Here is a 22,829-nt window from a genome sequence, read left to right as displayed (position 1 = left end):
TGTTCCTGGCAATCAGTATTAAGCAATGACGCATGCACTTCTTCTATTTTTTATAATCCAATTTGCTCCAGATGCAAACTCTAAAACAGCTTTCATAGTGGTTCGTCGATGCTCATAATTAAAAGGGATTAATACAGACAGCATAGAATTATAACACCACATTTTTCTAAAAGTATGACCACTCTCCGTCACTGACTGTTTAACCCTAATCTCTTACATACTATACCTACAACTGTGGATCATAACTCTGAATGAATGTGCAGCTCTTAATGGGATTATCCCACAAGCCTCAGCATTCTTATTCCTCTCGACATCCTTCTGAGTGGCTCTCTTTTGATCTTCTCCTTACGTGGAATTAATCTCAAACCTGCTCAGCTGTGATGATTCAATTAACCAGCGGATGTCTTTTTTCGCTCGATCTGTTGCAATTTTCAGCCTTCATTAGAGAATGAAATGCACTTTGGGTGCCATTGAAAGGAAAATAGTCAGATGTTTTGTTTTCTTTCTAGCTTTATGCACATCAGCATCAAATACTCCGTAATGTAATTTTAGTGGCCTATCATCGTGGACTAGAAATGAGTTTGTCAGGCTAATATGCGTCACAAGTCCTTGTGGATGACGTGTGACCCTTTACAGAATGAGGCATGCTTATATTATTATTAACATTGATGTAAGAAAATGAGAGAGTAATGTTTATTTAAGATATTATTTACACGGGACTGGTTAATGAATACACATCAACAAGAAAAATCGGTCACTCCTATTCAGTATCCTCCTCCTTTCCTTCCCTGTCTCGATCTGTTCCCAAAGAGATGCTCTCAACAGTATGTGATTTGTAGCATAACATTGAATTTTTTTCCTATTATAAAGACCCTTTAAAAATATACACACAGACCTTGAAGTGGAACGCTGGGGACTTTATTTGTGTAGCTTGTATCTGTGGGAATAGACTTTTAATGAACTGCTATTTAATCCTGTAAGAGAATATATATAAACATTCCTGTATTTTACATGTGTTTTCAGTGGCAGCAGCAGCAGCTTTGAAAACTAGAAATTCAGTCTTTTTGTACTTAGATAATATTTTACAGTTCTGGCTGCTGACTTGTGAGCTATGATAATAAAACACCAGGCAGGTTGGTGAGCAGTGAACAGTGTCCTCTATCTGTGGTCATTGTGGTCATTCAGCAAAATTATGTTTTGTGTTCATCACTTATTGTTTTGCTAATAATTTACTGCACGTTAACGGAGAGCTCTCATATCACTAATTATTTGAACGATTAAAAAGAAGCTTCATGTATTAATTTATGTCTATACAATTTGAAAACATACAAGAGATCACATTTAATTGTCCCTTTGATGTAATCCAGCTGAGAAAAATTTAACATGATTTCAATTAGCAAAGCTGTTTTTAATCAAACGTTTTGTCTCATGGTTGAACTTCATTCGACCATGGCCTGCAATGACTTTGCCAAATTCTTCACTGAAAAAATCCAAAAAATTAGACAAGCAATTGGTACATCAACAGCAGATCCAGGATATGTACTGTGTCCACCAAAAAACTGTTTAAACACCATGAAACAGTTTCAACCTATTAACAGCAAAGACCTGAAGGACATCTTAGGTCAACTGAACTCCTCCTCCTGCTGTTTAGATGTCCTGCCAACAAGTTTTTTCAAAAAGGTCTCAAAGAGTTTAGAGTCAGACCTGTTACAGATCGTCAACTTTTCTTTATTATCAGGTGTGTTTCCAGAATCACTAAAAACTGCTGTAATCAAACCTATACTGAAAAAGGACAATCTTGACAAGACACAAATGAACAACTACAGGCCGATCTCAAATCTCCCGTTTTTAAGTAAGATCATTGAAAAAGCAGTTTCTCAACAGCTCAGTTACTTCTTAAAACAGAATAATTGCTACGATGCCTTCCAGTCAGGTTTTAGACAGAACCACAGCACTGAAACCGCTCTGACCAAAGTGTTTAATGACATATGTCTGAATACAGACAGTGGAAAAATGTCAGTCCTAGTTTTACTGGATCTCAGTGCAGCATTTGATACAGTTGACCACAACATATTACTCAAACGACTGGAGAACTGGACAGGTCTTTCAGGAACTGTACTAAACTGGTTCAAAACATACGTAGAAAACAGGAAATACTTTGTATCAATAGGTAACTTCACATCTGAGCAGACAAGTATCACATGTGGAGTTCCCCAAGGTTCCATCTTGGGACCCCTTCTGTTTAACATCTACATGCTCCCACTGGCACAGATTATAAACAACAACAAAATAAACTATCACAGCTATGCAGATGACACACAAATATATATCACAATGTCACCAGGAGACCGAGGCCCTGTACAGGCTCTTGGTAAATGCATTGAGGAAATCAGTGACTGGTTGTGCCACAATTTTCTCCAGCTAAACAAAAACAAAACTGAGGTAATAGTCTTTGGCGCCAAAGAAAAACGATTACAGGTCACCAGAGAACTTCAATCTATACATCTAAAAACCACAAACCAGGCGAGAAATTTGGGTGTAGTGATGGATGCAGACCTAAACTTAGAAAAACACATTAAGACAATAACAAAGTCAGCTTACTATCACCTCAAGAATATATCAAGGATAAAAGATCTGATGTCTCAACAGGACCTGGAAAAACTAGTCCATGCATTCATCTTTAGTAGGCTTGATTACTGTAACAGCATCTTTACAGGGCTACCTAAAAAATCAGTCAGACAACTACAGCTCATTCAGAACTCTGCTGCTCGAGTCCTCACTAAGACCAAAAAAGTGGACCACATCAGTCCAGCTCTGAGGTCCTTACACTGGCTGCCTGTCCGTCAGAGGATAGACTTTAAAGTTCTGATGCTGGCCTATAAAGCTCTGAATGGTTTAGGACCAAAATACATCAATGACCTCCTGACCCAGTATGAACCATCCAGATCCCTCAGGTCATCTGGATCCGGTCTTTTATCAGTTCCCAGAGTCAGAACCAGACACGGAGAAGCTGCATTCAGCTTTTATGCTCCTTATATCTGGAACAAACTCCCAGAAAGCCTCAGATCAGCTGAAACACTCAGTTTATTTAAATCCAGGTTGAAGACTCACCTGTTCTCAGCTGCATTTGAATAAAGCACCAAATCCACACTTTAAGCTTAAATTTCAAAACTTACATTTAACTACTGATTTTATCTACTGTTCTGATTTTATCTGTTTTGATTTTATATACTGTTGTTTGTTTGTTTGTTTGTTAATTAGTTAGTTAGTTTATTTGCTTGTTTTATTCAATTTTAAATCATGCTTTTTATTTGTTCTTGTTTCTAATGTCTCTGTAAAGCACTTTGAATCACCTTGTTGTTGAATTGTGCTATACAAATAAACTTGCCTTGCCTTGCCTTGCCTTGAAGTTATGAGACTGATGGAAGGACTGTGAATTAACTTCATTTCACTCCAAGACAAATAAAGGTGATATATTAAACTGATATTGTAACTGTTATCACTGAATACACACACTTACTCACACATGTCTAGTGCAAATCAGTCTACTTCAGATGTTAACAAGAGCAGCTGATCTGCAGAGCAATCATATCCAATACATGCACTAATTTTTTCACCCACTGCAGTGATTTAGTCAACTGTATCAGTTGACTCTCAAAGTTCCATCTGGTATTATTCCTAAAAGACATAATTATGCTGTTTCTACTGCTATATAGCTTTCCATTCATTTGAGAATTTAAGCAGTTATGAGGACTTACAGTGGTGAATATTTTTTTTATATTGTAATATAATATTTTTTTTGTATTAATCAGCTAACTGATAACATGGTTAGTAAAAGTTAGGGTAAACAAGGAGGTCATACCTTTTCATTATATTTCATTGTATTGTGTGGATACAGCTCATGGAAGATATTTTTACGTGTGCTACATCAAACAGTAGCCATTAAAACAAAACTGCAGTTCATGGAGTGGACGATTAAAATAAGTCAGTCCCATTATCTCCCATGTTAAAATGTAAAACTTAACTGCTAAGTGAAACTACAACTTTAGCAAAGAAATAGATGGTTTGAACCACTCATACTACTCATTGGTTTTGGACATTCTGAAACTTCAGCAAACTTATTTTGTATGCTGCCATGTTGGTTTTTTGGAGCCAGAAGTTATTTTACATTGATGAAAAGGTGGCCTGCTAATTTATCAGTTAACACTATCGAGCTTAGTTAAGCTATACAGGTACAATATACAGAAAAATTATGGCTGAGTATAGGACAAATAAATTTTTAGCATTTTAATCACCAAAACTGAAGAACAAATTTTTGGCATGGTTTAACCCCATAGGAAGCCATGATATTAATCTATTCAAATGCTCCAAAAGGCATGAACAGCACACACATATACACACACACACACACACACACGGACATGCACATGCAGACACACTTACACCCAGTGAAGATGTCCACTTTAATTACTTTAAGTAGTGGTTGAGTCCTGCCAGACTTTGACTAGCTCCAGCTGCCCAGTAATGCGCCTATCTCAGGTATCCAGGTGGATGAGTTATTATAAAATTCCCCCTACAGGACTGTTATGAGCATATAGAGCCTAAAACTGTGTTTTTTACCAGGTTTCAAATATGCTTTCTAATGGTGTGAATTTGACATTTTAAAATTGGAGGATTGATGGGGACTGATTGCTGTTTGGACTCAAGTTCCACCTAAAGGAAGGAATTGCAATTTTTGACAGGTTTGCATTGGCTTGTATGTTTGTCCATGAACTTGTCCGTTTGAGTACTGTTAAGGTATGTGCAATGTTAAAAGTAGGGGTGTTGCTGCTTTGATCTACAGGTGTGTGGACACAGGCAGCGGTAGCCTCATCTAATTGGAGTCACTAATTTGGACTCAAATTATCTGACAAATATAATGTCTTACAGTACAGAGCTTTTTAGAAGTCTGTAGTCCAGTTTTGGTGAGTCTAATTGTAGTACTTAATTAGTATCTTACTTCCCAATTAGTTATTGTGCATTACATCCACATGGTTTATAGACACAGCTTGCTTAGTGTTTTAGAGCTGATATCTTACTGTTCAGTCCTCTTGTCTAAATATGATTATTACTTGTCCCAGAAACCAGTGGATACTGGTTTTGTAGACAACCCTTGGTTTAGTTATCTTTGAACTGTTTTCTGATCTAAAGAAATTTATAAACTTAAATATTAGTATTTTTCTACTTGTGAATATTTTTCCAAATTTTAACCAAAATCAAAGAATGAGTTTCTTGAATCATGAAGATTAGATTTTCCACATAACTATAAGAGGAAGAGTAACATTCAGCATCTTAGGTGCATGCAAGGCCAAATTCCAGTTTCTTTCCTTTTCACTCTGTATTGGCTCAAGACTGATTGAAAAAAGCACTCTGAACTTTTCTTCATCAATACAGTCATTATGTAATAAATCACTTTGAATAGAGTTTTGTAAGTAATACCCTGCTTGGTGTAAACTTTCTCTTTCAGAACTGCAGAACTGCTCATTTACTGGCTCCACTTTGAGAAATTAGATTATAATGCACAGCTATAAATATCTAAGTCTGTAAATACTGGAGATCACTAGCTTGCACATTTTGAAGGTAACATTATGTAATTTTATAAGTGCTACAGTGGATTATTATCACATTACATCAGGAGAAATGCAGCACAAAAATAATGCTGAGAGTCAATGCAATGAACAGCTCTTTAAATTAATAGTAGAACATATTTATATAAGAAAATGCCAAATACAAGAAGCCAAATGACTGTCATCATAGTTTGCATGTAAAAGCTGATTCACACACTCAATAGATCTGATCATAGTTATATAGTTTCTATGACTCCAATAACTCTGATAAGCTCAGGAATCTCAAGAGAGATGCCATTTGATTTCTCCTACACTGCCCTCTGCTGCATGGTTTCTATTACTACACAGGTAATGAGGCAATGCTATGTACCAGATGGAGAATATGTTGTCTGAATAAACTAGCTGCAATTTTCTTGATGAATGCTTTGTTATTTGGTTTTTCAATCCATCACTTTACATTTTTATACAATAAAAAGTCTGAAGAAGATAAAGTTGTTGTTGTTTTAATATAAATAAAAGAAAACAAACATCTGAAATATACAGTATCTGAATCAAACATTAGAGAAACTGCAAAGGTTGTCATCAGAATAATTGCAGATAAACAGAATCAAAATCAAAAATCCTCTCAGTAGATCATTTTTAGATTTCAATGGCTTCCTTTTAGCTACAAATACATTTGATTACCAGTGTGTTCTCCTTCATTTTTGAAAAATTTACAAAACTAAAGGAGATTTAAATTTATGAAGGCATGAAAATAAAAATGATGACCTTCAGATGAAGAGTGTAATAATAGCCAATGGCGCTAAAAGCAGAGGCACAAAGACGCCAGTTTGCTTTGCTCCATTACACAGGTCTTCACTACAACATCTGATACCCAAAGAATCAGCTATGTTGCACATATCTCTTCTCAAGCACTCTTTGGTGATCATATTTTCAGCAACTGTAACAGAGAAAGACAACAAACATGACCTGGCCAAGTATGCTGTTAGAAAATGCAAACATTAGGGCCCCTCATGGTGTTAACTGAAGCCTACCTAGGGTGGTGGAGCAGTAGTCATAACCCAGAGGACATATTCGAGTACAGCTGCCAGGATTTGCACCCAAGCAGGTGTAACACATTAATCCATATACTGAAGGCAAACAAAAACAGTTTACAAAGACCGAGAAAAAACTGAATAAATAAATAAATGGATGCTGGTCGTAAATGCTCTTACCTGGTGCCAGTATCATACAGAAGGAAGCAACAGACACAAACAGCCTCACTGTGGGTCTTTGATCAAATGTGCAAGCGCAGAGAACTGGAAACCTGTCAGACCTTTGGTGTCAAATGAAACTTCTCCACTGTTTTCCGCATTATATGACTTCAAAATGCATTATTTCATTACTTTGGCTTTGTACCAGCAACTTTTTATGTCTGGGTACTTGACTTGTCTTTCTTTAATGTTGGTCTTTATTGTAAATGTTGCTCTCCACAATTCCACTAATTCATCATCAACCCATTTTCCAGGAATTCCAGTGCTGATAAGAATTTAATTATCCTGAGTGAAACCATACATTTGTCTGGTGTTTGTGCAGTACATACCAAAACACTTAAGTGAAGTGATTGAAGCTGCCACACCCAAACACTTTAATTTCTAATGAATTAGAGTTGAAACAGAAAATTTAAAAAGTCTGCAATGACGTTAATAGCACTGTAGGTTAGACACAACACAAGTGCACCCATGATACCTGCCAGCTTTAGCATCCATCAAATAAATTCTAGCTTAATTCAAACTGTAACAACGGCACCAACAGTTCTCTTCTAGCACAACAGTCACACACACACACACACACACACACACACACACACACACACACACACACACACACACACACACACACACACAGGGTCTGAGCTTGTTGGTCTATAATAGCATTAATAGATCTGCGTCATTAATCTGCTCCCAGAAAAGGAAGAGTCTCTCAGAGCATCACAATTTAAAGAGACAACTCACCCAAAAAATTCAATCAATTACTTTGGCAGTATGCCTTTAATTATAACATATAATCGCTCCTTCATCACGCCAAAAGATTCCACAAAAGTTGAAACTGTCAATATAAGGCATAAATCAGCTCACCTCTGTTTGGCCTGTCTGCTCTGTCCAGCCATCACTAATAAGCTTGGCCTTTTACTCCTGGATTAAAGGCCTTGTGTAGGAGGCATTTGAGAGGTTGAGGTTAGAATGTCGCGCTAACTTCAGCATGTCATTCCTTTTTATTCTCATTCATTCTGTTTGTTTTATTCCAGATATATTTTTATTTCTTGTTTATAGACAGAAACAAGTCTAGTCATCAGAGCGATGTGGACTCAGCGCTGTAAGAATAATAAAGTCTTCTTTGTGAGTTAAAGTTCAGGACAAGTAGGGTTCAGCACTTAACTATAGAGCTGTAAAGGTCATGACATTATTGCCCAATATAGCTCGTTCTTATTGAGTCAGCCAGCCACGACAGACAATGCTCCTCTTCCCCTTGTGTCTGGAAAAGAGAAGGAACTAGCAGAACGCTGGGCGGTCAAGTGTGAGCATTAACAATATTTTATAGTGCTATGAGTTATACTTTAATCATTGTAACTCTCTTGTTTCTCTCTCTCTTTTTTTTTTTTGTATTTGTGGCATTTTAGCTTTATAGTTAAGAAATTAGGAGCAAGTCTTATTACATTATAGATACATATATATGATATTAATAAGATGTGATTAACAAACACCAATAATCTTCAGATATAACAATAAAAGTATTGAATTAATGTATAAAAAGTGCTATTTTATTGCTGTTTTCAGAGCAGGTTTGCTTGTTTTAGTTACGTTTTTATTGTTTGTAAATGTTTGCTTTTAATATAGTTTTTATTAGCATCAGTTTTGGTGTTAGACTTTTTAATTTCTGTTATATGGGTGCATATTACAAAGGCAAGCTCTCAGAAAGTCAGTACAGGCAAAAGAAGTAAATTAAGGTGTCTGAAACTGAATGGAGTCAAACTATAAACAATGCTGAGTAAATAATTTTCCTTTGTTCACAAGTTACCTTTTTTGCAGTTACCGTCTAAAAGGCTGTTAATACCACCAAAGTTGTAAAAGCACCAACCAGTAACACAAAACTTAATTCATCATTGGAGTTTATTCGTTTTAGAAGTCGTGTACATGTAATGAATTTATTTTGCATGTAAGTTAGTACAGTGTTATACATGCAATAAACATTAGTTAAATGATCAGTGATCGGAGGATGCCCACCGCCCAGTCGAGGTGATTCTTACTTCCTGAACTGAGGAACCGGGGACGGGATCTTGATGTCCTGCCCCCTCTCCAGCCTCTTCTCACATTCAATAAGGTAGTTAACACCATCAATCACTAACTGCACCAGCTCAACCTGTGAATGCAACGTAGTCAGTGTCAACAATATTTTATTATGAGCATGTACAAAGTTATTATAAAGGTTTCCTTTAACTGTAACTCAGCGGTTCATCGCTACATGTATCTGATCCTGAAACTCTATTGGATATAACTGAATGTTACAAGTACTGATATCAAAGAGTAGCTCTTTTCACAAGTTGAAAGACATGAAATAAATGAAATTGTTTTTTGTTATTTGGTTGGATAAAAAAAACATAAAGCATTTATTTTTTAAATCAGTCCTTTTTAACTGATTCCATATAACATATGGCGAGAGTCTGGAGTTACAAACACAATCATAGTATTTATTTGTTGATCTTTAAACTAGTTCTAACTTATTAAGTGAAATACCAGAAAAACAACACCACCAATGTATGTACTTGTGAGGTTATAATTTGTGTACACTGCACAAAAGAAATAAGAAATAAAAGCATTGCAATATTAAGCTGAGCTGGATCAAACAAAGTCTGTGATGGCGTTAATATCAAACAAACAAAATAAAATGGATCTTAGCTTTTTCTTGAACTTTTTCTTGAAGTTCAGCTAAGATACTGTGTGTTTTGTTGATTGCCATTCTTTGCTATTAACCCCTCCAACACCAGTACACACCTGGTTAGCATTAACTGTATTGCAAAGGCTCATGTGACGCTCTGGCAAATTTAACTTAAACCTTTACACTTGTGCCTCCTGAGATTACCCTCTTCAGGCAGGGGCTTCCCCTGAGGCCATTCACAAACTTTGCCCCGTTTGGCCCAAATGGAAGTAACCACAGCACCCCACTATATCCCTGAACTTAAACACTAAGGTCCTTTCACAGCATTTGCCAAAGCCTGCAAAGACATTCTGCTCAGGAAAAAGCAGCCATTTAACCTTCACTGGCACACCCCTGCCTGGATTACAGATTAAAGAACAGCATGGGGTACAGTTATTCAAAGCTTACACCTGCTGTGCTACAAATGTCTGCTCTCCTCCATCTGACTCTGTTTCTCTCTGCCTGCTGTTCACTTTTGAGCTTTACTTTCTTTAGCTGTTGTCTTCATTCCCTGAGGATTTACCTCTGACTTGCCCAGACGGTCAAGGTTAGAGATGTCAAAGGTATCTCCGGTAGCGGCTGTGTCAACACCTCCCGTGCCTCTCTTCTGTAGTCTCAGATTATCCAGGATCTTTTTGAAGCGAGCATCCTAGATCATAAACACCAAACAAATTCAAGTTACTGTCAGATACACGAAGAATACGTGACATCATGTGCATGTGTTTGGAGTTAACGTGAGATGAACTGTCATTATGATTCATGAATTACCTTACTGAGGAGGGGCAGACGAATATGCACACCAGCCCGGAGTCCCGTGCCAAGATTTGAGGGGCAGGTGAGGATATAGCCCAGACGCTCATTCCACATGAACTCCCATCCTCTCTCCTGAATTAGATGCTCAACCTAGAAGTTAAAATAAATACTCAGATCTTAGATCAGATCTCTGAACTAAAATCTTAGTTTGAAGATCTGAATTAATCTAAGTCTTTGTTTCTTGATTTTTGGTCACTCTGCTAAAGATTAGTTTATAGACTCACAGTCTTGTAGGCAGAAATGACAAAAAGACTGTGATAAATTGAATTAATAGATAAACATTTCACTTGAAAAATTCACACTGGACCAACGATAATTCAAAGATAAAGAGATGTGTATACCTGCTTCAGCCCTCTGCAGAATCTTTCAAACACTCTTTTCATGTTTCCTCCCTTCTCCATGGATATGACCCTTGTGTGATCCTCTTCATTGATCCAGATCAAGAAGTTCTTCTCATTGTTGTGCCTGCGTGTCAAGAAAAAAGAATTAAACTCCAGTTCAAAACTATATTTATATTTTCTTGTGAAGACACCAGGGCATATAAGTGAATCAGTTTCAGTCACATTCAACATAAGAACAATTAAAAAAGCATATGTGAGGGAGAAAAATAACATTCTTAAAAAAGGACGAGGAGAGATGCAAGTAAAGATGCTTTGAGGTTTTTTTTTTTAAAAATGTGATCTGAAAAGCATAATATGGTATTAAGTCTCGACTTTAAGTGACTGATTTTGATTTTATTGGAGCTACTAGTACAGGTCTAAGAATACTAACAAACATGTATTATAAACTTTATGTTTATGAATGAAAAAAAATCCTGGAAAAAGAGTAGCAGAAATAAGGTGGCAAGATGGAAAATATACACATTAAAAAAATCAGCCAATACTAGGACTTATGCTACCAGAAAGCTGACATTTCATTCACTGGAGCCAAACTACAGTTAATTGAATAGTTAAAATAGATGACACAGACTGACTCATTTTAATCATTTGTTCACAACAGACTTAATAAATAAATAAAAATTCAGTGTCTGTGCTGGGTTTTTTAAGTAAATTTCTTATTTCCTTAAAACTAAAGTGGTGCCTTTTACTATCTATATCATTTTTATTCTTTGATTTATCAAAAAGTTACACTGTCTCGCTTACAACTATTTTTCTCTTTTAGCTAATTCTTTCTCTTAGATATATCTTCTTTAGTTTTCTCTTATTTTCTTTGATGGATTACTTGCTTCTCATTGATTTTCTGCAATAAATGTTAAGTGTTTTATGTATGTTGTAACTAAAAAATAATTTACTAAAGGACATATAACAGGATAACATCACATATCATGTGTCCAGTGTTTGATCATAGTGTACTGATGGAGCCTCTCTCTCACTGGTTCACGCCCAAAATGCATAAATAGTTATATAATCACTGACATTTTATATTGTATTATCTCTGGAAAATTACATAATATTACTTAAAATCCTTTGCTTTCCTCAGGATATTATCCCTTAAAAGTAAGCTATATGCTTTTGTCAGAATTTGGCGATTTTCTTAAAGTGACAGCTAATACCTAATGGTGCCTGATGTTAGACAGTATCACCAAATCAATCTGTTATAATTAACAAAGTGGTACGTCAGCAAATAACATGTTGAAATCAGTGATGAAAAGAATTTAGAATTGCAATGCATGTGTGGTTGGTTGAGATTTTAGCTCAGCTCCAGGGGGATGTGGGGCAGAGTGTTGTGGGAATAGTTTAGTTTGAGTAACTGGGACACCTGTTGTGCATTCTCTAATCAACTTGTCCTCTTGAAGAGCACACAGACACCGAGAAGCTGCAGGAAGCAAACTGAGTTATCATTAATGCAGAGTGCACCCTGGAAGCTGGACGTGTCAAACAAGTGGATACTATTCTTCAGTAAATCTCTAACTCGAATATCTCCAAAATCTAGATTTCTAGGTCACTGAGCTACAAAACCACTATATTCCTTCTAGTCTGACTGTACTCCTAGTCTTACCAGATCCCACGAGCATCAGGCCAATCTCTGGCCATCCCAGCTGCCGTGAGCAGAGGTGACACAGGCTTATCAAACAGGAAGTGCTCCTGATTGGCCAGTATGGGGACACAGGAACCACGGGGACATTAGATAGCAAAAGAAATCAAGACAAAAAGAAAAATAAACCTTGCTTCTAAAAATGTGTAAATCTTCACTAACATCAATAAGCTGTTGCTGCTCTCTTTCAGTCATATCTCCCAAGCTGTAGTATCGACCAGAAAGGTCTCCCTTCAGGCCAGCCAGAGCGGTCACAACCACACGCTCCACTTCACGGCGCTCGGAGCGCGTGCATGCAGGGGGGAGGCTCAGTCCACGGATGCTGCGACCGGTACGAACACGAGATGACAACACGTAGCGCTCATCAAAAAATCCTGAGGTGATCTGAGGACGACAAAGCTTTAGGTTATGTTAGGCATGTAAGAGTTAATACACGGACTCATGGATGCTCAAGATGATGTGATGCAGAGAACAGAAGAAAGTATAACCTTGGAAGCGTCCAGGTCAGTCGGGTGCTTCATTGTACGAGGGTCATAGCCATTGTGTCTATCCTTAATAACAGGGTCAAAAAGCTCAGCAAACACCTGATTAAAATAAAAATGAATCAAACATATAATTTCCCATTTTATTCGGATGGAAGCCACATCAACATGGTGCAAATCTGAACGCATACCTCATAGGTCTCCTCATCCCCAGCCACCATTCCCACAGTCTTAATAAAGGGGTGTCCAGGGTTGTCCACTCCAGTCTGGATGCACTGGTCCAGGGTCCAGTTGTTGGGTGTTGTCTTATCACTCAGACGTGCATAGATCCCTGGGGTCAAGGCCGAGGCCATGCAGTTGTTGTGTTTCCTCAGGTCAGGGAAATCAGCACTGTAAAAAATTAACAAAAATCAATGTTTATACAAATAAATTATTTTCATAGCCAGGCTTGTAACCATCTAAATATTGTTTGAAATAAATTACTTGTCGTGGTGCTTTGGTTGTATTGGGGAAAAACAGTCTTTTTGCTATCTGCTTTTCTGCTGTAATTCAAAGAAAGTTTTGCCAAGCGATCCTGCAATGTAGGCCTGGATTCATGCAATAACTTGATTGACCAGTTAGCTAGACAACTCTCAGTTTGATCTCCCTTCACTTTATGGCACCAATACACACATATACACTCATTTTCAAGTACCTGGGTGGATAGAGCCTTCTCCTCTCAGCAGCTTCCATGTTGTCACTGAGTAGGTATCCGGATGTCAGCGTGCCAGCTCCCATGGCCAACATCACTGCCGTGTTACGGCCAGAAATCACACGGGTGAAAGAGCTTGCCATGCTTGTGAGGTCTCAGTTGTTATCTGGTAAAAGTGCAGATGACAAAGGTTACTCTTCGAGAACTTCTCAATTGTAATTTATTGGCCCTGGATAGTAAAATTCCAATTTTCAGTCTGGCGGATTAAGAAACGTGAAGTTGTGTTTGTGTAGGAATGTACTGCAGTTGAGTATTAAAATCCATAATGAATGTAATGTAATGGTTACAATCTCACTGGACTGTTTCAGGCCATGTCTTTCATGCACTACCGTACAGCATGCTGAGTTTCTCGTTTAACGAATAGTGATGTGTCAGTCGCGAACGAAACTGCTCTTAGAGCCGCCTCTTTGAAGTGAACGACGTGAGCCGGCTCCCGTGGATTTTTTTTCTTTATCTCACCCTCTCTCTCGCACTTTTTTTCCGCTTCACTCTGCACGCAAGCCTTATGCTTTGCGCTGGGAAGAGGGGGGAGGGGCGGTAGTTACACTCGCAGCAGCACAGGAACAGAGCGGGAGGGAGAGAGAGAGAAAGAGAGCCAGGGACAACAACGTCACATTAGAAAGGTATAGTGATCATAGTGATCATCCACAACTATTTTCAGTTGCGGATGATAAAAGATTCAGAAAGTTTATTCATGCATGCCCATATGTGCATCTTTTTGTTTCCATATATTTTCATATTTATATTTAATTGTGTTGTGGTTTGCAGTGTTTTGTGTTGTTTCACTTTAAATTTGTTTAAAAGGAAAACGCTGAAAATTTAAATAGTTAAAAGTTGAAATGTAAACAGGTGGTTTTTGTATTATATGAATTATTTATTACATTTTATGTGGAGTGAATAAATAAAAGTATATTTACGGTGGCCCCTAGAGACAAAGCACGTACAAACTCCAAAGCACGTACAAACTCTGAAGCACGTAAAAAACACAACAGAAGTGCTCCAGGATGCTAGGGGGCAGTGTCGAGCTTTTGTTACCTAGTGGCTACACAAGCCAGGAAGTACCAACGACTGGATTTGATGTGCGGTAGTAACAGGTAAATGAACAATTTTTTTTATTTGAATATATATGAGTGACTGTGTATAAATACACAAACAATACACATATGCTTTCAATTGTGTAATTTAAGTGATCTAGGTAGCTCTGTTTTGGAAGTTCAGTTAACGCTAGAAATGTGTTTTGGAGTTTGTACGTGCTTTGTCTCTAGGGGCCACCGTATATATTTATATATAAACATATATAAATAAAACCACAGGGTTTTCTTTTACATTAGTAATTCCTTTTGTGCATAATTTCAAATTGTTGTTCATAATAAATTAATTAAAGCAACAAAACAACCTGAAGACCCGGTTGGGAGCCGAAAGAGACAGATCTTTTTAGCGAGTCGAGCTGAAAGAGACGGTTCTCTAAAAAGAGCCGGAAATCCCATCACTATTAACAAAAGCTGAACTTTACAGGCATCCTTCCTGAAGGTCACAGGTGGCATTCAGGGAAAGCGGATAATTGGGAATCAGATGGTTAAACCAGACAGCACCGAGAGGAGAGCAGAAAAAGTAGTTACCTCCACAGCTGAGCAGAATATTTGCTTTAATAATTTGTACAAGTCTGTGCTGCAGACTGAAGCTCGTCGTATTTTTCTGCATGCTGTCACAAAGTTCAGCAATCCCTTAAAGTTTACATATTAAATTAAGACGTCTTAACACATATTCGCTCTTCGTGAGTACATACTCAGACAAAACCACTAATAGCCTTAAGCTATGAACTGCTTAAGTAACAGATACGCCTGCAGTCTGTGTGATGGGATTACTGGTGAAGCATACAGCAGCCTTCTGATTGGTCACCCAAAGAGAGTCACTGGCTCAGGTGATCAGGTGATTTGTGATTGGGTGCCTTGACCATATTAATAATTGCCTAATGATGTTTTTCGTAGTTGCTTGCAAGACTCCTCAGTCTGTTAATCAGAGCTTGCAAAGAAGCACAGTTTATTTTATTTTTATGTATTTTTAAGATACTTTAAATTAAAAATATGATGGGTTAAAAATTATTTATAGCATTATATATACAACACATATTAACACGATATTAGAGAACTAGATGTGATATTACTGTATTGTTGCAGATTACCTATATTACAAAAGTGAATTTCTTTTCTTGTCTGAAATTAGGAGTCACAAATCATATCATTTTCTCTCTCTCACGCACACAGACTGATAGTAAGTTAGTGAAGTTAAGCTAAACTGCCAGTTTAGAGTTCAGCTCATCCGTGGAAAACACATGATTCTTTCTCAAACAGGCCAAGCTTGCACAGGACAAACAGAAGAAAACATATAGAAAGAAACCAGACATTCTTCAAGAAACCCAAGAAAGACCAAGAAGTGGAGTAAAGGTCTTTAAGGCCACGTTAAAGTCAAGGAGAAAAGTTGGATTAAAGGGATTTCTCTCAGGGACTGCATAGTAAGTAGAGTGGGAGGCACCTGCACCTTTTGACCCTTGATAAAGACATACTGCTAAGTCTACAAATGGTTATCTGACTTATTTGCAGATTTTTTTTAAAATAAAGAAATATAAAGTAAATGTAGGTGCAGGAGACATTGCTGGCTGTTTGACAAAGAATAACATTTAAGCAGAATAGTAGCAGATGGCTGGGAATAGAGGGCAGCTTAAGTGGTCTTAATGCAAGTGGCTGTGTGTAGACTATACTGTGTGGTGTAAATAATAATTTAAGGTAAAAGGATTGGAATTTTTTTTTATATCAAACAAAGATAATCAAAGTATTTCTATTATAGAATAATAAAAATACATCAAAAATGTATCAAACTGAACTGAAAAAAAATCATGTGATCCATAAAATAGTCTGTTAATGAATGTGAGAGCTACTGCACTTTTCCAAGTGAGGTGCATGAGCAAACAGGAAACATAAATGAGGAAAGGAGCTGAAAAAAATTCAGAATGTGAATTCTGGAGGCAGAATCAATTACTTACCTTTTGATAGCTGAAGAGTGGAGGTAGCAGAAGATCCTGCAGCTCAGTCCAACGAAGCTCAACCTGCAGAGTGAGAGCAGACAGAAGAACAGGGATGGGATCAGAGGAAGACGGGGCCACTGGCTCAGGATTAGCCTCTCACTAGGCAACAGACTGAAAATCCTCTTTCTGCTGTCAGTCATCATGTCTGTCTGCCTGCCTCTTTACACCAGCCATGGGTGCTTTCACGTATACATAAAAACTCACCTAGTCTTCCATACAAAGCTGAAATTTGCACCATCCCTCACGCACATGAATAACAAAAGCAGGCTAATCAATCAGCTGTAGTCTGCTTCTGCTGAAATATAGCTGTCAGGTTGCTCTATACATTTAATATACAATCAAAATAATTTGCTTTGGAGTTTTTGTTAATCATATTTACTATTGTTGTTATAAATGTGTTCATTCTGGCACTGAAAGGCATGTTTGCCACGTGTAAGACAAAGTACAAAAGGAATATTTAGCCTATAGGACTGATTGAAAACTGGGGCACGGACATTTCACCTGTGTGGTTGGATATCTGCACGTCCTCAAAATGCTCTAGCATTTCCTGGTGATGCTCACTGGCGTTTTGCATTACTTAGTTTAAAGTCCAGCTTTGTTGTTGTTATTTTACGTGTGGCAAAAGCAAACATTTGCCATTGTACAATAAAAGTACTTGGATGGCTTAGTCAAATATACGGTCAAAGACCCATTTCTGTTAAACCTTTTAGACTACATATTCATCATTACATAGCGATTGTCTCTCCAAATTCAGTTCCCTTCTCTTTCGGCGTTACAAATTGTCACAGTGTTGTCATAAACTTCAACTGTCATCCATCTGTCCCTCAAAAACAGGAGTTGTGTTGGCTGATCTGCTGTAAAATGCCCGCTGAGAGACAACTGCTTACAACCTAAAGCTGCTGCCCTCCCTCAGTCTGTTTATCCACACTAAAAACTGACAGTAGATCCCACACTAACAACTTGCCACATCCCCTCAACAACAGTATGAATGATGACTTTATCACTAGCTCAACTTGTCTGAGATACACAACATGCCATTTTTCTTGTTCACTCTGTTTTTTTCAGGCCTGAATCGCTCTGTTTCTACTCCTTTTCAGCACTGCTAGATTTTTTTCCTCTAACAATTGAAAAATATTTCCTTTTGATATTTAAATTTCACTTTGATATGTTAACTTGCTGGGTAAACCAAAAACAATCACTGATTGATTAAAGCATTTCCTCTCTATGTCTGTTATTTCTTCAAATGTAGATATTAGGTGCTCACTGCCCTTTTACTACTCTACCTGAGCACTTGCATACCTCATTCACCCATTGACTTTTTTTCTGTGTTTAACCCTTTCACACACAGTGGTCACTACAGTGGACAGCTATTCAAAGACTGTTTTCTTGTATTTGTGTCAGTGTTGATGGTATACTTGCACATAAACCACAACATTGGACACTGATGTGTCACTCCCTACACTGCCACCCACTGGTTGTTTAATGTTACTATAGATGTATGAGACCATGGTCCTCCATAATAAACAAATATAATGACTGCTTTCTTCCATTTGCGCAACATCTCTAAAATTAGAAATATCCTGTCTCTTAGTTCATGCATTTATTACTTCCAGGCTGGACTACTGTAATTCATTATTATCGGGATGTCCTAAAAACTCACTGAAAAGTCTTCAGCTAATCCAAAATGCTGCAGCAAGAGTCCTGACAGGGACTAGAAAGAGAGAGCAGATTTCTCCTGTTTTGGCTTCCCTTCATTGGCTTCCTGTTAAATCCAGAATTGAATTCAAAATCCTGCTCCTCACATACAAGGTCTTAAATAATCAGGCCCCATCTTATCTTAATGACCTGATAGTATCATATCACCCTATTAGAGCACTTTGCTCTCGCCCTGCAGGCCTACTTGTTGTTCCTAGAGTATTTAAAAGTAGAATGGGAGGGAGAGCCTTCAGTTTTCAGGCCCCTCTTCTGTGGAACCAGCTTCCAGTTTGGATTCGGGAGACAGACACTTTCTCTACTTTTAAGATTGGGCTTAAAACTTTCCTTTTTGCTAAAGCATATAGTTAGGGCTGGACCAGGTGACCCTGAATCCTCCCTTAGTTATGCTGCAATAGACATAGGCTGCCGGGGGATTCCCATGATGCATTGAGTTTTTCCTTTCCAGTCACCTTTCTCACTCACTATGTGTTAATAGACCTCTCTGCATTGAATCATATCTGTTATTAATCTCTGCCTCTCTTCCACAGCATGTCTTTATCCTGTTTTCCTTCTCTCACCCCAACCGGTCGCAGCAGATGGCTGCCCCTTCCTGAGCCTGGTTCTGCTGGAGGTTTCTTCCTGTTAAAAAGGAGTTTTTCCTTCCCACTCTCGCCAAAGTGCCTGCTCATAGGGGGTCATATGATTGTTGGGTTTTTCTCTGTATCTATTATTGTGCGATCTACTGTACAATATAAAGCGCCTTGAGGCGACTTTTGTTGTGATTTGGCGCTATACAAATAAAATTGAATTGAATTGAATTGTCCTCCTGCTCACTAGCGATGGGATTTCCGGCTCTTTTTAGAGAACCGGCTCTTTCGACTCGACTCACTAAAAAGAGCCGGCTCTTTTGGCTCCCAACCGGCTCTTCAGGTTGTTTTGTTGCTTTAATTAATTTATTATGAACAACAATTTGAAATTATGCACAAAAGGAATTACTAATGTAAAAAAAACAAACCTGTGGTTTTATTTATATATGTTTATATATAAATATCTCCAAAGCACGTACAAACTCCAAAACACATTCCTAGAGTTAATCGAACTTCCAAAACAGCTACCTCACTTAAATTACACAATTGAAAGTATATGTGTATTGTTTGTGTATTTATACACAGTCACTCATATATATTCAAATAAAAAAAAATAAAAAAAAGTACATTTACCTGTTATTACCACACACCAAATCCAGTCGTTGGTACTTCCTGGCTTGTGTAGCCACTAGGTAACAAAAGCTCAACACTGCCCCTATAGCATCCTGGAGCACTGCTGTTGTGTTTTTTTACATGTTTTGGGGTTTGTACGTGTTTCGGGGTTTGTACGTGTTTCGGGGTTTGTATGTGTACGTGCTTTGTCTCTAGGGCCCACCGTAAATATACTTTTATTTATTCACTCCACATAAAATGTAATAAATAATTCATATAATACAAAAACCACCTGTTTACATTTCAACTTTTAACTATTTAAATTTTCAGCGTTTTCCTTTTAAACAAATTTAAAGTGAAACAACACAAAACACTGCAAACCACAACACAATTAAATATAAATATGAAAATATATGGAAACAAAAAGAAGATGCACATTCTTTGTCATATAGGTCTACGTGAATAAACTTTCTGAATCCTTTATCATCTGCAACTGAAAATAGTTGTGGATGATCACTATACCTTTCTAATGTGACGTTGTTGTCCCTGGCTCTCTTTCTCCCTCTCTCCCTCCCGCTCTGTTCCTGAGCTACTGGAACAGAGCACAGGCTGCTTTGGCTGCTGCCCCCTGGCCCCGCGACCCGGCCCCGGATAAGCGGAAGAAAATGGATGGGTGGATGTATGGATAGATGTATGACGTGTTTCATTGTAATTATTGTTTTTTTTAACCCTGTCATGCATGAATTATGACAACCGCAATCAGGATTCTTTTCTTAAGTATTTTTATTAATATTTTCATGCCTGAAGGTGAATAAAAATACTTAAGAAAAGTATCCTGGTTGTTGTCATAATTCATGTATGAAAGGGTTAACAGCTTCCTATCTAACATTCACACACAAGTATGGATGAGCAACTTGGGGATTGTGTGTTCTCCAAGGATATTTGGCATGCAGACTGGAGCGGTCAGGAATCAGACCAAAACCTTCCAATTAGTAGATGTCCTGCTCTATCTCCTGAGCTGCAGCCACCGCTTTAATGCTCTCTAGTTTGATACTTGTTAATTTCAGAATATCTAAGACAATTATTAACCACTACATAATACGTGTCCATGAAGCATACAATCACTACATAGAATTAAATATGTCACCCACAATTAAACTGAATATAATGGACTGGTATTTATATAGCACTTATTCTATTCTTGCAGACCACTCAAAGCACTTTGGACTAACATACATATTTAACGATTCATTCATTTATTGCATTGTTCTGTTCACTATTCTTCTTCACCTCCACAGCCAGTGTAGAATTGCAGATCACCATAAGATCCGTATTTTAGGCTAAATCGACAAAAATAGATATTAAAAAGAGTTAGTCATTTACCAGTTTATAAGATTTATAAGTGTACTAAAAGGGGCAGATAATACATCTTTTACCTTTGATGGTCTTGTTGAGCCCATGCTTGAGTGTCCAGAGCAGGGGTGCCCAATCCCGGTCCTCGAGAGCTACCGTCCTGCAGCTTTTAGATGCATCCTTGTTCCCACACACCCGAATCAAATGAATGGCTTGTTATCAGGCCTTTGCCAAACATGATGGCATGCTGAAGAGGTAATCAAACCATTTGATTCAGCTGTGTTGGATTAGGGATGCATCTAAAAGCTGCAGGATAGTAGCTCTCGAGGACTGGGATTGGGCAGCCCTGGTCCAGAGCTTTGGCTGATGGATGTGTGTACTGGTGGATGAAGACGCAAAATCAGTTGTGACCACATGGTGGCAGGACAACCACAGTCATGGGTCATCATTCAGAGTCAGAACCTGTCATTTATGAGGCAGATATAGTGATTACAGTTGTTTCACTGACATATAGAACTTGTAGCGCTTTGTTTTTAGGTGGCACTAAGAAGTATACTTTTTTCCTAAAATATAATGTTGTGTTACAGTGGATGAGAGTGTTTCATTTGTGCACCACTCTGAACATCAGTGCAAAGCAGTCAGTAGTACTTTGTAATTTTGTGAAAAAGTGAAAGAAAAAAAGCAGTTGGGAAAAAAACCGTTATGCTCTTAAAATACCATCCTCCATGCAGTGCACTGAGTATGTTTGCCTCGGAGCTGCCTGGTTACTCTTTCACAAAGGACTACGCACATGTAAGCAGGTTTTATAGGCCAACGTAGAATACTGTATGCATGAACTGTACTTGTTGTTTTCAGCACTAGTCCCAAGATAGAGCACTCTTCATCAGAAGCAGCAATGCAGCCTGAAGCATATCCGAATAGAAATTCATAGCATGCTTTGCACATTCTTGTATCCCTAACAATCAAAATAAAAAGTGGCTTGGAGCAAATTAATTATACAGAGGGGCATCTTCATAAAATTCAAGGTCATACTCTCTGCAAATATCCCAAGATCTGCATGAAATATCTCCAGACAACAAGGATAGAGATTTAGACTTTCAAATATCGTGTTGATTGTTATTGCAATGCTTCAAATGTGAATCTGCAACATTTTAAATTACTTAATTATTCATTATTTGAAGAGCACTATCACATTCGATATGCACAACCCCAATTTCAAAAGAGTTGGGATGCTGTGTAAAATGTAAATAAAAACATAATGCAATGATTTGCAAATCTCATAAACTCGTATTTGATTCATAATGGAAAAAAACATGTCAGATATTTAAATTGAGAAAATATACAATTTTAAGAAGAAAATTAGATCATTTTGAATTTGATGGCCACAACACAGCTGGGGAAAAAAAGTCAGTCATGTTTATTTTTATGTAGCATCCCCTATTCTCATAAACATCTGGGAACTGAGTTGCTGGGGGTGAGGAATGTTGTTCCCTTCTTGTTGGATTCCAGCTGCTCAACAGTCCTGGGTATGCTTTGCCATATTTTTGATTCATTATGTACCAAGTGTTTTTATTTGGTGAAGGGTCTGACTGCAGTTGGGCCAGTTTAGCACTTAGACTCTTCCACTACGAAGCCATGCTGTTATGATAGGTGCAGTATGTGGTTTAGCATTGTTTTTGCTGAAATATGAGTCTGAAGGACACAGTAAATTCTTTTCAAAACATAATTTAAAATTTCAATCCATCTGACCACAAACCAGTTTTCCATATTGCCTCAGTTAATTTCCAATGACCTTTGGCCCAGAAATGATGGTACCATTTCTGGATCTTGTTCACACACAGCCTCCTCTTTGCATGATGA

At 37.7% G+C, this 22,829-nt stretch overlaps 2 protein-coding genes across 2 annotated transcripts; both read right to left on the bottom strand.

The window, feature by feature from the left end:
* Positions 1 to 6,320: 6,320 nt before the first annotated feature.
* LOC309719534 (CD59 glycoprotein-like) lies at positions 6,321 to 7,755 on the bottom strand (the record flags this gene model as incomplete). The annotated part of the gene is made up of 3 exons (XM_082555692.1): positions 6,321 to 6,546; positions 6,641 to 6,777; positions 7,724 to 7,755. 3 exons carry the CDS (start codon positions 7,753 to 7,755, stop codon positions 6,377 to 6,379), a joined length of 339 nt encoding a protein of 112 aa, XP_082411818.1. The 3' UTR covers positions 6,321 to 6,376.
* Positions 7,756 to 8,737: 982 nt separating this feature from the next.
* On the bottom strand, positions 8,738 to 16,802 carry LOC309719357 (creatine kinase U-type, mitochondrial-like). The gene is made up of 10 exons (XM_082555417.1): positions 16,681 to 16,802; positions 13,584 to 13,746; positions 13,081 to 13,279; positions 12,896 to 12,991; positions 12,570 to 12,791; positions 12,372 to 12,457; positions 10,715 to 10,838; positions 10,329 to 10,463; positions 10,084 to 10,209; positions 8,738 to 9,005 (listed from the first exon to the last, which is right to left on the bottom strand). Exons 2-10 carry the CDS (start codon positions 13,721 to 13,723, stop codon positions 8,889 to 8,891), a joined length of 1,245 nt encoding a protein of 414 aa, XP_082411543.1. The 5' UTR covers positions 13,724 to 13,746; positions 16,681 to 16,802; the 3' UTR covers positions 8,738 to 8,888.
* Between the last annotated feature and the right edge of the window lie 6,027 nt (positions 16,803 to 22,829).

This window comes from Aulonocara stuartgranti (genome assembly GCF_965226115.1).
Source record: "Aulonocara stuartgranti genome assembly, chromosome: 12".
NCBI classification, from domain to species: domain Eukaryota; kingdom Metazoa; phylum Chordata; class Actinopteri; order Cichliformes; family Cichlidae; genus Aulonocara; species Aulonocara stuartgranti.
Note: the sequence above shows the minus strand (reverse complement) of the source record. Positions and strands in the feature narration are given on the sequence as shown.